This window comes from Taudactylus pleione, unplaced genomic scaffold (genome assembly GCF_031769625.1).
Source record: "Taudactylus pleione unplaced genomic scaffold, aTauple2 ptg000169l, whole genome shotgun sequence".
Taxonomy (NCBI): Eukaryota; Metazoa; Chordata; class Amphibia; order Anura; family Myobatrachidae; genus Taudactylus; species Taudactylus pleione.
This window is the reverse complement of record NW_028284571.1, coordinates 2,768,023-2,784,743: the sequence shown is the minus strand read 5'-3', so window position 1 is coordinate 2,784,743 and position 16,721 is coordinate 2,768,023. Positions and strand designations below refer to the sequence as shown.

General features: G+C 44.2%; 1 protein-coding gene across 2 annotated transcripts in view; it reads left to right on the top strand.

Moving 5' to 3' along the window:
- SCFD2 (sec1 family domain containing 2) overlaps positions 1–16,721 on the top strand; it is a 610,440-nt gene that overhangs the window by 578,822 nt on the left and 14,897 nt on the right. For both annotated transcript variants that reach the window (XM_088475261.1, XM_088475260.1), the window contains one exon: positions 7,680–7,799. In XM_088475261.1, coding sequence (XP_088331387.1) covers positions 7,680–7,799 — 120 coding nt within the window. The remainder of the gene's footprint in view (positions 1–7,679; positions 7,800–16,721) is intronic.

The following is a 16,721-nucleotide window of genomic DNA, read 5'->3' as shown; positions in this document are numbered from 1 at the left end:
CAAAATTTACAAGTGTTAAGCCCCATTCCATGTGGGGTGCAAGATATCCATCTGAAGTAGGCATGGGGTTGGTGTAAGTGACGGTATTAATGATGGCAGTTGTGGCTGTGAGCAGAAAAAAACAGTGGGTGGTGCAACTATACACAGGAAGACGTTTGTATAATTGCATTAGAATACAGCTGCTAATATATTAACAGGTAATATGCGGCCACATGCAGACTGTGGGCAAATCAGAATCAGGCCCTCTACGGGGAGACACAGGGAACTGAAAACAGGAGATTAATATGCCTGTAAGATTGCATTGGTGACCAGAATAATTTAGTTGTCCAAAACACAAACTGCAGCATAATGAAATAATTTTATAGCATATGTAACAGTTTTCTACACTGAGAAATCCATTTTATGACACTAAGGGCTCTATTTACTACAATCCGCATATTGAATGCGGATTGTAGTGTGATATTACCGAGTGAATTCGCATTGCGAATTCAGGCAATATCACAGGGATTTACTATAAATCCCTTGCAGGGACAGAGCTTGCGATAAAGCTCTGTCCCTGCGGATCCCATCCGCACTCTAGTCGCGATATTTTCGGAAAAAATACCGTGACTAAGAGCCCGCGCATGCGCCGACCCACCGTCGCTGCTATCCCCCACCGACGCTAAGCCCCGCCCCCCGCGATCGCGGACCCCCGCGACCCCCCCCACCACGAACCCCCCCCTCCCTTCATTACACTTACCTGCATCCTCCTGGCCTCCGGTGATCTTCTCCGGGCTTCCCGATCAGGTGATCTCCCATACTGCACTGGGACCCAATCACCTGATGACCGGGCAGCAGTGCACTGTGGGAGACCAGCTGACCGGAGAGGAGCCATCACCGGAGGCCCGATCACCGGTCCCTGGATTCAGGTAAGTAAAAAAAAAATGTTTCAAATTTTTTTTTTCTTTTTTTTACAGCAATCAGCTTGCGGTCTGTTTAGACCACCTAGCTGATTACTGGTCTCGGCTCCCGCCTCTGTTCTCCCCGTTAGAGCAGAGTGAGAGCCCGGTAACCGGGGGAGACCCTGGATAACGCCACCTCCAGGTGGCATTATTATCACAGGGCTTCCCCCGGTATTTTTTTACAATTTATTTTTAGTAACTATGGTCGGATCACATTTCCCATTACAATTATGGGAAATGCGATCTGCATTACTAAAAATAAGTGATAATTAGGGGTTGGAGTAGAATTTTACAAATTCTACTCCAATTGCCCTGTAATAACTACAGGTGACACTAAAATAATGTGAAAAGGGTGTGAAAACATCCTTTTTCACTTTATTTTAGTAAAAATAATGTTAATAAATAGAGCCCTAAGTGTAAGATGGCTAAAAGTAGGACAATTTGCCTTCTACTGAAAGTAAATTGACCCCCATGTTTCTACCATATTTTCTTAATGATAGATCTTCAATTCCATTCTATGTTGAGGTGAATTGGTGGTGATTTTGACAATTGGGTATTTATTAAAGGGAAAACCGAATCAAAATCCCAGAAATTTGACTTCACACACAAATAGTACTTCAATAGACCAACTGTACTTCTCCATAGCCTTCGGTAGAAAAGCTTATTTACTATTAGTCCATTTGAAACCGAACACAAATAGACAAAAAATATTAAATCATGTAGAATTGTCTGAAAACTCAATATGATGGGGAAAAAAGCATGGGAGAGAAGCATGTGAGGCACTCTTGCTGTATAAATCATGCATTTAAAGGCATAACAATAACTTTAAAAATCGTGGATATGCAAATTGCACTGGGATGAAGGTGTTTGTGGGTAATACAGTGCATGTGCATTTAGACCTTCAAATAGAACTACAAATAGAAACCAATGCACCATCGAGATCAGAATGGAACCCAAAATCAACTGTTGATCTATTTTTAATAGAAACACTGTGTTAGTTTTTGTGGAGATGTTGGTTCTATTTTGGTGGATTTTAAAAGGAACCAAAACTGACTTTTAGTAAATTTACCCCCTGGTTCCTACCTTGATCCTTACTATATTCATAGTATTAAGGCGGATTTCATTTGGATGTAAAATTTCTTGCCAAATAAATAAAATAATATACAAGGGTGAGTCAAAAATTATCTGCACTCCAGTTATATTAAAACTTCTGTTGGCCGCACTGTCTTATCGCTTTCCGAACTAGGTCGCTGTCTCCCCAGTCACTGCTGTACAGGTTTGAACGTGTTACGTCCAGTAGGCAGATTTTTCCTAGGTGCTGCGAGGTTGCAGCCCCCTCAGTAAAATCCACCACCTCTGTGTAGTCAGTGCAGTCCGTGACTCTCCGCTGCTAGTGCACATGTGCTGGTCCCGGCGCCTGACAGATCGACTGCGCAGGCACCGGTACCCGGCCAGGAGGAGCGGCGGTGGCTGAGTGGTTGCACCCTCCCTCTCGTTTTCAGCAGCGGCAGCCCCCCTCATCCAAGAGGGTAGGAGCCACCGCTGGTTACGTCAGTTCATTTGTGACTGCAGTGCAAGAAAAAATGACTGCCTCACTTGTGATTTGCATGAAAGAAGAACAGCGTGCAGTGATTTTTTTATTTTTTGTGGTCTGAGGGTGTGTCTGCTACCGATATTTATCAAAGACTTTGTGCACAGTATGGAGAGACTGTTTTGTCACGAAGTAGTGTGTATGAATGGATAGAGAAGTTCAAAGAAGGTCGCACAAGTGTCAGCCATTTAGAAGGAGCCGGACGCCCACGATGAGAACATTGAGCGTGCACGTGAACTGATTCTGTTGGATAGTCGAGTGACAGTGGATTATGTTGCAAATCATTTGCTAAGAGGACGAAGATTCACGTCCGATGAAGAGGTGAAGACAGCGGTGCATTTGTGGCTCGCAGCTCAGCCTAAAACATGTTTTAATGAGGAAACACAAAAGCTTGTTGACAGATGGATAAAGCATATTTGAAAAACAGGGAGATTATGTAAAAAAATAATGTATTTGTCTTTTCTGAAAGTTGATTAAAATAAATTCTACAGCCAGAGCGCGGATAATTTTTGACTCACTCTAGTATTTCCTAATATAAATTCAAATGAACAAAATTTGGCTCACAAAATGATTCCATTCAGTTGACACATACTACACTATGTAGACAAAAGTGATGTGATAGCAAATAGATCAACGAGATTTTATTGATGTCAGTACTTTGTAGGGCCACCACATGCAGTGATTACTGCAGACACCTTTCTTGGCAAACTGTCCACAAGTTCCTGGACAACAGTAGGCGGTATGTTTTGCCATTCTGCCTTAAGTACAGTGACCAACTGTGACACTGAAGAAGGTCAAGTCGGCCTAGAACGCACGCGTCACTCCAATTCGTTCCTGGGGAAAGATCTGTACTCTGAGCTGGCCATCCGGGGTAACAAAATTTCTGTACTGTATACCAGTCCAGTGGCGCCCTGAAAACATGACAGGTGGCATTGTCGTCCTGATAAAAACCTATACTGCTTCCTTAGAACTGCAAATGCATGGGCCTCCCTACAATGTGTTCTTGTCGAAACCGCCACATTAGTGGCCATTTGGAATTTGTGTGCAATGGTGTGCATGGTATCCATTTAGCTTGCACGAGGGTGTCCAATCACTTTTGTCTACATAGTGTTGATATGGCAGCGTTTACATGTAAATATTATATGATGCCTTTACATATTGGATGCATTCTATGGTGTTTGACTACAGTCTAACCACCTTGTTGTCATCATCTTTCATCCTGCTCTTCTGAGTATACTGTGCTTAGATTAGCTAATCAGGTTACTCACATGATAGTCAATCACACCAACAGATTGCTCATTACAGCAGGACATTAGTGCGCTGAACCTATGTGTGAGATACCCATTTACAAAAACTATATATATACTTTTATAGTTTTTGAGCATTGTTGACTAAGGAGCAGAATGCGGCTGGCAAGCATAGGGTACAGTAAGATTGTTCAAATCATTGCAACATAATTGGACATCATTCTTACATAATTTGATGCAGGGGGGCAGGGGCGGACTATTAGGTTCCCCCCTCCCATGGGCAAAAATGCTGCAAACTGAACTTACATGTAGAGGTGACGGTGCCAAATGATGCAATTATCACAGAATTGCATCATATTGGTTCCGTCTCCTCCCCAAGAACCGTGATTCTCCCATCCTGCCCACTTCACTAGGATGTGGGTAGACTACTGGAGGAGCTTCCAATCTTCCGGTTCCGCGGGGAACTCCTCGAACAATTTGTGAGTCTTCTGCAGGTTGCGGGAGACTTGGTAAGTATGATACACTCTTAAGGTGCCCATACACGGTGCAATGGAGGGGGGAGCCGGCATATCGTGCGGTCAGCGGGGACCGCACGATTGGCGGTGGTGACAGCATACGTTGCCCTACACGGTGCGATGCACCGTGTAGAGCAACTTATGCTGTCACCACCGGCAATCGTGCGGTCCCCGCTGACCGCACGATATGCCGGCTCCCCCCTCCTCCATCTGAATGGGATCATACATCGCATCCCAGATCAGATGAACCTGCGGGAAGATCTGGGATGCGATATAGGATCCAGCGGGAGTGCGCAGCACGATATCAGATACAATATCGTGCCCATACACGGCACAATATAACACCGTTATAGTCGGATCAGCACGTATATATTGTGCCGTGTATGGGGGCCTTTAGGATCTCTTGGGTGCTGGAGGGCTGGTGCAATGATACCAAGTGATGAATACTATCAGCCACTTCTGATTGGTTGATTCCATATTGACCTCTGTTAAAATCATTAGCTATATATACCTGGGATAATCATTAGCTATATATACCAGGGATAATCATTAGCTATATATACCTGGGATAATCATTAGCTATATATACCTGGGATAATCATTAGCTATATATACTTTTGTTTGGACTCTACTCGTATAGAATGAATTTGTGTTGGGCTCAGATACAGTCCCACCAGCTTGTACCTTAAATTCTGCCATGTCAATCCATAAACAGTCCTGTATTCTAAGCTCCTTTCCCCAGCTATAGGTATGAATCTATATGTATGAATCTGCTGAGCTATTTAAATCACAGTATTGACCTGCTGTTGTCTTGTTTACTTATGGGATAAGCTAAACTCTGCCAGTAACAGCTAGTCATGAATCTGTAATCTTTGTGAAAATCCTCCAATGTTCCCTACTCCCCTAACAATAGGCTGCAGTGTTTGGTAAAGCTCCCTGCGAGCACGTATCAGAGAGGTAATAGGCATATTTCTCACGGTAATGGTATTAAACCTTTCACTTCTCCAGGAATACAATCACTTCTAGAACAAATACAGGTTGAGTCTCCCATATCCAAATATTCCGAAATACTGAATTTTTTTAGCATGACTAAGATAATGAAACCTTTGCTTTTTGATGGTTCATTGTACGCAAACTTTGTTTAAGGCTCAAAATTATTAAAAATAATGTATACATTTATCTTCAGGCTTTGAGTATAAGGTGTATATGAAACATAAATGAATTTCATGTTATGTACACAAACTTTTTTTGAGCCACAAAATTATTGAAAATATTGTATAAAATATCCTGCAGGCTGTGTGTATAAGGTGTATATAACACATAAATGCATTCTGTGTTTAGATTTGGTCCCATTCCCAAGATATCTCATTATGGTATGCACATATTCCAAAGTACGGAATATTCCGATATCCGTAATACATCTGGTCCCAAACATTTGGGATATGGGAGACTCAACCTGTACATAGAATGTGTAGCCTCATGAATGTGGTCTGATCCCAGGAAAGGAATCATAACACCTGTTTTCACTGCTGTGTACTGTACATCACCTACTGCACACCTGCGCCAAATTCAGGGTTCTTAAACCAACCCTTATGCATTGGTTTACCATGTGTACAGCTCTGTAAGGTTATCTTATGACATCCACTTTGGTAAATAGATGGTGTATGGTGGGATATTTTGTATTTGTGACATTGCATCTAACTTTCAAATTTAGGATAAATTTAATTTATGGTTCTTTGATAATGCGAACATACTGTGCAGTTTCCATATGGCAGCCACAAAGTGCTCTTGCTAGGTAACCTTAATATATAACAGTTATGGATGTCTGCGGATGGTCCTAGCTTAAAAAACCTGGCGACTGTGTTCAAAGAGACTGTGGGGCATACGTGTTTTGTATAACGCCGCAGGAATTGTGAAACAAAATATACACGTGTCTGGTACACATTGCTTGATTCCCAATACGAGTTAGATATGGCAGTGAGTGTCCTGGGTGGCCATCTGTTGGGTAGTCAGTTTATCACATGACATTTCTTCTACTTACGCTACTAATATTTTTTATGCACCTACAGCGGAATAATGCATACATAATCATCCTATGCTTATATAAATGTTGGCGGCCGGACTCTGCATTCAGAAGTATACTTCCTCCTCTAATACTGTAGGTACTAGGCTCTATATCCAGGATTTTATATATGCGGGCATATGTACTAAGCTCTGGAGAGTGATTAACTACCAACCAATCAGCTCCTAACTGTCATTTTTCAAACACAGCCTGTAACATCACTGACAGTTAGGAGCTGAGTGAGTTTACCACTCTCCAATTTATTACTTACCAGAGCTTAGTACTGTACATCTCCCCCATAATGCCTCTAAGCCTCAGTCAAGTGCGTTTATTTTAAGTACAGTATAATATATATTGTAGGCCTGTGACAATTTAAAGATATACTTTTCAATTGATTTGTCCGAAAATTCTGAGTGAGCTGCTCTCTCCTAATTACCGATATCTAATTACAGAGCCAATAAATAAAACCGTACTAGACTAATAATCAAGATTATACATATGTTACTGAAGCTGAATATACATGCATACAGTATATCACTGAATATTGGCAAAACACAAAAGAGAGCAATATAACTGTAAAACAGTGAAGTTATTGACCTATGAGGTTTGTACATTTTCCATAACACATTATAATACAGGCAATCATTGAATGCGTTGGTTTGTATTTACAATGCACTTTGAGAAGCTTTCATGTATTCAACACAATCTACAATGTGCACTGATATTATTACTGAAACTAATGTTTTTATCAAGTTGTTTATACTGTATGAAGTTACCATAGAGAATAAACCCTTAGGGAACACATTCACTGCTAAAGTGGCTGAGAGAGAAAAGTGTCACTTTCCAAACGTTCCGCGGATTATTTCCCTCGTCACAGGTGTCTGTCTGATGTTTTGATGGAATTGCCATCATCATAGCTCTATTTATGCACTGTGTGAATTTAATGAACTATGAATGAACAACAGGACAAATAAGGGCGGAGTCGCCTTTCTGCAAAATCACGCTGTTCCTCCACAGAATTCAAGTTGGTCAAAGTTTTGCGGCAGCTTCTGTCTTTTCTGGTCGGTGATTACCATGTGATAAACTCCAGTCACCATGTGACCACACTGCCGCACATTGTGTGTCACACGGTGGGGCAGTGTGAGTGGACCTTGGAACAATGTTTATTTTTGACTTTATCTACACACAGTACAATATGTTAAAATGTAGCAATGAAATAAATTGTGCTGTTGTTGTTGTGTAACTTTAGAAATATTCTGTCCAATGCTTCATATTACTAGTTACAGAGAACTTACAGACCTGTTGTTTCTGTTATTTGTCCAGGTTAGCCGCCCACATCCTGCGGACTCCCCTCTCCTGATCCTGTTTGTGATTGGAGGAGTCACTGTCTCAGAAGTCCGGATGGTAAAAGATCTTGTATCAACTCTCAAGCCTGGCGTTCAGGTACTAACATATCAGTAATGTCTGCTGCATTAATCTATACACAAACAGTGTGGCATACATACAAATCATAAACACTGGTTAAGGGATGGGTGCGGGATGCTGGCGCTCAGGATCCCGGCGGTCAGAATCCCGACACCGGCATCCCGACAGGTTTAGAATACCGACACTTGTTGGTCAGTATTCTAACCAGGGGCTGGCTGGCAACTTTTAGCCTGGGGGGCAAATGCATGCAGGCGGCCCTGGCAGAGGAGTAGCGTGTAGCCAGGGTGCCCGAAGAACGTGCGTGCTATTGCCCCCCCCACCCCCCCTCAAGTGTTCCAGGGAGGAGGCGGGTCCATATGGGATTAATGTAAAGTAAAATAAAGATATGGGGCAGCCCCGTCGTGCCCCAGGAGAGGACCCCCTTATGCAGGCCTCCAGTAGTGCCCCCAGTAGTGATCCCCCCTATGCAGTGCCCCCAGTAGTGGTCCCCCCTGTGCAGTGCCCCTTGTGCCCCCAGTAGTAAGCCCCTTATATAGTGCCCCCAGTAGTGGTACCCCCTATGCAGTGCCCCTTATATAGTGCCCCCTGTAGCAGTCCACCCCCCATGCAGTGCCCCCAATAGTGGTAACCCTTATGCAGTGCCCCTTAAATAGCGGCCCCAGTTGTAGTCTCCCCCCTATGCAGTACCCCCAGTATTGCCCTTTTTATAGAGCCCCCAGCAGTGGTCCCTCGATGCAGTGCCCCCAGTGGTAGTCCCCTCCCCCCTATGTAGTGCCCCTAGTAGTAGTCCCCTCCCCCCTATGCAGTGCCCCAAGTAGTTGTCCCCTCCCCTTGTAGTGCCCCTAGTAGTAGTAGTCCTCTCCCCCTTGTAGTGCCCCCAGTAGTAGTCCCCCCTTGTAGTAGTAGTGATCCCCCAGTTGTAGTCCCCCCCTTGAAGTGCCCCAAATAATAATCCCCAGTAGTGTCTCCACCTTGCAGTGCTGCCAGTAGTCGTCCCCACTTGTAGTGCCCCCATTAGTGATCTCCCCCTTGTAGTACCCCCAGTAGTGGTCTCCCTCTTGTAGTGCCCCCAGTAGTAGTCCCTCCCTCTTGTAGTGCCCCCAGTAGTGGTTCCCCCTTTGTAGTGCCCCCAGTAGTAATAGACCCCCCCTTGTAGTGCCCCCAGTAGTAGTAGTCCCCCCCTTGTATTGCCCCCAGTAGTAGTAGTCCCCCCCTTGCAGTGCCTCCAGTAGTGGTTCCCTCCTTGTAGTGCCCCCAGTAGTAGTAGTCCCCCCCCCTTGTATTGCCCCCAGTAGTAGTAGTCCCCCCCCTTGTATTACCCCCAGTAGTAGTAGTCCCCCCCTTGTATTGCCCCCAGTAGCAGTAGTCCCCCCCTTGCAGTGCCTCCAGTAGTGGTTCCCCCCTTGTAGTGCCCCCAGTAGCAGTAGTTCCCCCCCCCCTTGTAGTGCCCCCAGTAGTGGTCTCACCCTTGTAGTGCCCGCCCCTCCCCCAATAGACACACGTAATAAAAAAAAAACCACTTACCTCAATCCCCGCTCCCGCCGTCGCCATCCGCTCCTCCGTCTGTCCTTCCCGGGCTGGGCCGCACTGCATTATGGGAGAGACGTCATAACATCATGACGCCTCTCCCATTGCCCACTGCGGGAGCCGGAAGATGGAGGAGCTTCTGCAGTCGGCGCAGCAGCTAATGAGAGTCTGACAGACTGTCATTGGCTGCTGATCAAAACAAACACACAGCTGCCAGTGCCGGCGGCTGTGTGTTTGTCACTTGTGTAGCGCTGACCGAACTCCGTCCGGTCAGCGATACACACGCGGTGCAGTCTGTGTCACAGTGACACAGACTGCCCATGGCCCGCATGACGCTGCGGCCCGGGGGGCACATGGCACCCTGCCCCCCGGGCCCAGCCCGCCACTGATTCTAACCCTCTCCCTAGCCTAACCCTCCCTCCTTGGTGCCTAACCCTCCCCCTAGTGCCTAACACTAACCTCCCCCCCCCAACTGCGCTACTTACTTTCGAGCTACCGGCGGTCGGGATGCAGGTGCCAGGATTCTGACAAGTGTCGGGATGCAGGCACGCCGGAATTCTTGCGGTCGGGACATTGACCGCATCCCCTGGTCAATAGCCCACAGTGGGAATGACAACACCAAGCGGCATATTGATCAAACCTTTTGGCCCCGGTAATATCTGAAACTTAATTAAACAAGGCTATTGTTTAAGCTTAAAGGCCCATACATACTGGACAATTTTTCTGAACGATAATTATATCATTGAACGATATATCGTTCAAATCGTCCAGTGTGTATGAACTTAACACCGAACTATGCACGCTTCCGCGGGTCTTTAGCGATATCCCCAGTCGTCTGTACATGCAGTCGAATCTGGGGATATCGTTCACGATGCCATGCTGCCGAATGCAGCATGACCCCGCTCGCCAGTGTGTACAGGGCTTTAGATAATCCCCATACAATATAAGGTTATTTATGAAGCTTCAAAAGCTAAAGAGCATAAGGGCCTGATTCAGCACGGATCGCACGCAGCCAACCGATGTGAAGTTATGCGAATGAAGACAATCACACTGCCGCCACAGCACAAGATGCAGACGCCCATTAGTACATAAAGCTGCCCCCTTACCTTTATCTACATCCGAATTAGTTAGCAAGACTGCGAAAACCATACGCACAGTTGGGGTTGACCTGACCACTCACAAACTGTTAAACTTCCTGCACGCAGTGAGTACTCAGGCTGAGTATGCTGACGCTGGGGCTTAATTATGCACGCCCCTGTAATTGTGTACAAACGCACAGGCACGTCTGCGTTTCTCTGACCACCCCCAAAAGGACACTTCCTGTCAATCAATGTGTGAAGACACTACGTGCTCACTGCAATCCCTTCCCGATCGCAGCGGCCGATTCGCGCACTGCGATGCATGCGCAGAATGCAAACATCATCCTGGTGAGTGCGAGCGCTGGCTTGCTATCCGTGCTGAATCAGGCCATAAGTCCGGTAGCTAAATCCAACTTCCATTTACTTTCTTCTGCCTCGCCAGGCTCTCACAGATCGCACATGTGCAGTAATATAACCAGGATGGAACCCAGCAGTGTAAATGTTTACTGCTGTTATTGGCAGCCAAAGGGTAGTTTTTCGGCTTTGCCGAGACAATTGCTGAGCAGAGACAATGATAGGGTGCCCCAAAACTTTTTCCAAAATTGCCACAAATAGCAGGATAAGTTTGACAGGTTTTGGTGCATTTATGACAGTATTGGGAAATAGACCCCTAACTCCAGGCTATAGAATGGAAACAGTTTTTAGGATTATAATGTTATCAGGGACGTGCAGTTGGGCTAGGCTTTCCCTCCCCTGTCATACTCCTGAGATTTGCTATAAAATTATTAGAATAATACAAAGAAGATGTTTATAAGTTCTAAACATAATCTTTGATTATTGTAATCATTTTTATAGTTAACACTCACCAGCTTTTGGAGCTCCATGGGACTGCAGGGAGATGAGGCAGCAACCGCTCAGCCGCCCTTCTGTATAGTCAGACACTGCTTGTAGAGCTGGGGGCTCCCAGCACTCAGACCCATCTCCATGTGTGCCTCCCCAACCATTGACCTCAACGCACGTCACTGAATGTCATAGTATTCTAGACTAGAGTTCTCAGCAAATTTCTTGATAGAGGTTTTTGGGAAAGCTGTAAGGAACAGATTTATTAGTAATGCTGTCCACAAACTTATATTGTTTATTATAACACTGAAAAACCACATATATGGGATGTAGTTCATATGCCTGCAGTCGCAATCCCGGTGCTAGAATCCCGACACTAAGTATTTGGGTTAGGTACTAGGGGGAGGGTTAGGCTGCAGAAGGGGGGGTTAAGTTTAGGCTGGGGGGGAGGGTTTAGGCTGCGGGGAGGGAGGGATAGGGTTAGGATACTTACCTGCAGGTGTCTGTATCCTAAGCTAGTCGGGATGCCGGCATCGGGATTCTGACCGGAGGGATCCTGAGTGCCGGCATCTCGTACCCAACCCACATACATAGTGTAATGCTGATTGACCTGAGCACAAGGGACCCAGTTAGTGTGGGTCACACATACAGATTTTGCTTCCTAATTTGGTTGACAAATTCAGTGATTTCAGCAGACGTCACCTGTCAATCACTCGATGTCTGCCGACCACAACCAAACCCTAAAACTTATATACAATATCGTGCGCTCTGGGGCATTCCTATTTGTTTGTCCAAATTTAGTCCTAATGTTATTATGTATGTATTTCTCTAAAGTAATTAAATAGAATTGTATCCGGGTACAGCTTCTCATTGTGTAGTAATAGTCCCAACTTGTAATCTGTAGATAGGGTGTTCTTTAATATATTCCAATAAAGTTTATACGTGATCCCAATATGTAGTAAGGATGTCTTTATTAATGTCCAAGTAGGAATCTCATAGGGAGGAAGTCCATGGACAGTTCCTGAATATTGATCCTGTTATAGCTGTAGGATCGATGTTCTTGGGCTCTAATTACTACAATCCACATTGGTAATGCAGATTGTAGTGTGATATTACCAAGTGAATTTGCATTGCGAATTCAGGCAATATTTCAGGGATTTACTACAAATCCCTTGCAGGGACAGAGCTTGCGATAAAGCTCTGTCCCTGCTAATCCCCTTCAGAGCCTTATCACGGTATTTTCGCCAAAAATACCGTGATTAAGTGCCCGCGCATGCGCCGACTGGTCGCCGCTGCTACCCCCCCGGCGCTAAGCCCCGCCCCCGCGATTGCAGACCCCCCGCGACCCCCTTCTCCCTTACTTACACTTACCTGCATGCTCCGGGCCTCCGGTGATGTTCTCCATTCCTCCGGTCAGGTGATCTCCCATACTGCACTGGGGCCCGATCACCTGATGACTGGGCAGCAGTGCACTGTGGGAGACCAGCTGACCGAAGGGGAGACATCACCGGAGGCCCGATCACCGGTCCCTGGAGTCAGGTAAGTAATTATTTTTTTTTACTATTTTTTTTTCTTTTTTTTTTTTTTACAGTAATCAGCTTGCGGTCTGTTTAGACCACACAGCTGATTACAGGGACCGACTCCCAGCTCTGCTCTCCCCGTTGGATATCGCCACCTCCAGGTGGCGTTATTATCACAGGGCTTCCCCCTATATTTTTTTCACATTTATTTTTAGTAACTATGGTCAGATCACATTTCCCATTACAATTATGGGAAATGCGATCTGCTTTACTAAAAATAATTGATACTTAGGGGTTGGGGTAGAATTTTACGAATTCTACTCCAATTGCCCTGTAATAACTATAGGTGATACTAAAATAATGTGAAAAGGGTGTGAAAACACCCTTTTTCACATTATTTTAGTAAAAATAATGTTGATAAATAGAGCCCCTTATCATGTAAGCTGATGGTACCGAGGTGGCCATTTTCCAGACGTTTTTACAGCACAGACACCGGTGCGGACGTGGGACTCCAGAGATGTAAGTATAATATGGGTGCAGGCCCCCCTGGACCCAGGGGCCGTGTGCAGCGCACACCCTGCACCAATTATAAATACACCCTCGATGAGAGTTTAGAAATTGGTGAGAGAAAACTCAGCCAATGTAATAAAGTCACAGAACATGCATGTTTTTCAGACTCAAAAAAACTCTCAAGATTTAAATTCTTATCCGGGTGTTTCCTGTTTTGAAAATACAACTGGATCAATGTAATAGTGTGAGAGTTTTACTACTAAACTGTCACATTTTCTAAAATCTCACCCTATTACATTTGGCCCTATATATCTGTTGAACAAGAGGCATGGATACCTCTTTATGTGGAGCAGCTAAGGACATCCCCCCATAAGACCGAGAGCGCTGTACCTCCTTTTTTGATTCCAAACCTATAAAATTGTCTTATTTGCATAATGGTGAGGTTACTGCCAATGATGGAGGACATCAATATAATAATAAGCAAGTGTGTGTGTCTGTTTGTCCTTTATGCACGGTCAGAGTTTTGTACCTAGCTCCACCAAATTTGGCATGGTGGTGTAGTTTGACCAGGATTATGTTTTTGGCTATGTTTGAAGTTCGTTAGGGCCATGGAGGTCTACATGGTGCCCACCAAGTAGGTCCGTGAAATTTTGGTTTTAGTAAGTTAGTTTAGGATGTCTTCCACTTCCTAAAACTGCACTGATCTGAAGGCACAGCCTGATATGTACCAGTGTGGAACAGGCAGAGTTCCATCGGAAGAGAGGTGAGTCTGAGGATCAACTGTCACACTGCACCTGCACTGACAGTTACTAATTTCCTCCAAGCACATTTTCATATGCCATGGTCTGCAATGTAAGAAATGAAGGCTGCAGATGTACTTCAAGGTCCATTATTCAACCCAGGCAAGGCCGGGTATCCCAGCTTGTACATTATATTGGATGTGCTTATTTTAGAAATTGTAAGGCAGTAATGCTGTTCCTAATGAATTACGTATATTGAATGTAGTAAAGAGAGAGATTGTGACCAAGGGCCTGATTCTGTAATTACAGGAAGCCAAATTCACTACTTTATGCTAATGCTAGTGTTCATATGGCATTAAGTGTTATTTGTCCACAGCTGCAACCATCATCATTAGCATCAGCACTTGCACCTGACCTCTGCTGGGTGCCATAGATCCATCAAAAACAGGCCTTTCTTATCCGCATGACTCAGTATAGTGCAGAACTCTAGCTCCATGCCCACGACAATCCCTTGAGACAGATCTTTTTCATGCAAGCACAACATTGCTGCCTGGAAACGCCTATTCCACACAAGGAGGGATCCAGCCAACATCCGTCCGACTCAGAATCGCCTGGAGATACACAAAAATGTGTAAACTCATTTTGCGCATGCGCAGTTTGCTAAAACGCTATTTGCAGCCATATATATATATACGGAGCTGTGCCCGTCTCAGGGGTATATTTACTAAAGTGCGGGTTTTTAGAGGTGGAGATATTGCCCATAGCAACCAATCAGCTTCTAGTTATTATCTTCTAGAAGTTGCTAGATAAATGTTAAGCAGAATCTAATTGGTTGCTATGGGCAACATCTCCACTTCTAAATACCCGCACTTTAGTAAATATACCCCTCAGAATTAGGCCGCAAGTGTGAAAAAAAGAAAAGCGTTAAAACGATAGAAGAATCGTCTACTGAAATGTCTATCTAAGTCCAGCAAATAGCCCAGGGCCCGGCTTTGTTTTGTAGCTGTCACAATACCAGTGACTTATAAATAAGTGTTTATGTGCAAGAATCGTTATCATGGAGCACACTACAGCATCCTTCAGTGGAAGCAGTGTCTAGGCAGCAAGCGTATCTTAAAGAGTACAGGGTACAGGGTATCTTATAGAGGGGACATCCTCATAAGGACTCAGATTGAACTTTTAAAATAGACATGTTTTTTGCTACATTCTTCTTAACAGTGTTTTAAAAGTATTAGTTTATCAAGTTTTGAGGCAGTGACATTCCCTGGTGAATAGCGTGTAATCCCCCTGACTATGTTAATCAGAGAGATGGGCCTGTGATGCCGGGGGAGTGTCCCCCTCACATCACTGATTGGATTAGTAGCTCTAAACATTTTTTCTGTCTTCGGAATTCCATAAAACACATCTATGACAAATGTATACAGTATAGTTTAACAGCGAATTCACAGATTGAGTTGTGCCCATAGACTATAAATAGAAGTGTTGGCTCTGCTTCTTAATCCTGCTGATTAAGGGGCTTCAGCTGATATCTCTGTCTATGACTCTTCCAATCATTCCAATTTGTGCCATGAAACCTACAGGTGACTGGATGTATGACAAATTCAGTTTATAGTAAAGGCATTACCTTGATTAAGGTCTAATAGAATTAACTAAATACGTGTTAATGCTCCTATTACACCCTTAAGATATAAAGTCCCATTAGTATTATCATTAATGCCCTCTGCTCTCAATGATATAGTACGAGCTAGGGATGAATGTAGTGCTGTGGCTGTAGTTTGTCTTCTCATTGAAGGTGGTTGATGCTTTCAGAGGTCCCTTTCTTCTCACCTTTTTTTTCTAAATAGTATGGAAGGGTCACCGACTCTAGCTCCTGCACAGATCAAACACGATGACTGGGGCAGCTAGAGGAACGTAATGCCCTGATTCATGGGTTGTACAAGTTCTCTCTGAACCTGTTTTTTTTTTTTGTCTTTTTGCTATTTTTAACTCAGATTCATCCAGTTCCCATGCATTAGTATAGTCTTATCATACAGTAATTTCCATTTTTAATAACAGCGTGGCTTAGGAACATACTAGCTGTCTGCAGAAGTGTTTTTGCTAAACTACATCTCTGGGCCTCATTGCCATGTTAATTGGAATGATTTGGGCATAACCGCTGCCGAAGGGTAACGCTATTTCTACAGCTTTGCATGTTTAGTAGTAATGTTAAAATCAGGAGAATTACAATTTAGCAATTTATAGTACTACAAAATAGCATTTTAAAACACTGTATTAAAATAAACATTTACAATTCCATTGATACAATTAAAATTGCAATCAACATTCCGTACATAGGTATTCACCTGTAATGAGTGACATAATGTCCTTTCTTCGTTAGTTTTACAATGTTCCACATAGATTTGCAATTATTGGTTTTATTTTATTTTTTATCTAAGTGGAACAGAAAGCCCAAGCCATGCAGGCACGTAGCCCTTCAGTCTGGCCTGGATAAGTATAAAGGTCATCTTTACTGCCCTAGGCCAGTATAGCAGATGCAGCTGAGTATTACTAAGCTGCCTCTGTGAGATTGTAGTGGTAAATTACAGCGATAGGCAAATTACTGACTGCATTTAATAGATAGAACCCTAAAGGTGGTTACACATACTGTGGTATCACTAAGGAAATTGTCCACTTGACCTGATATCAGGTGTATGCAGCCCTGAACCAAACAGGATGACTGATGAT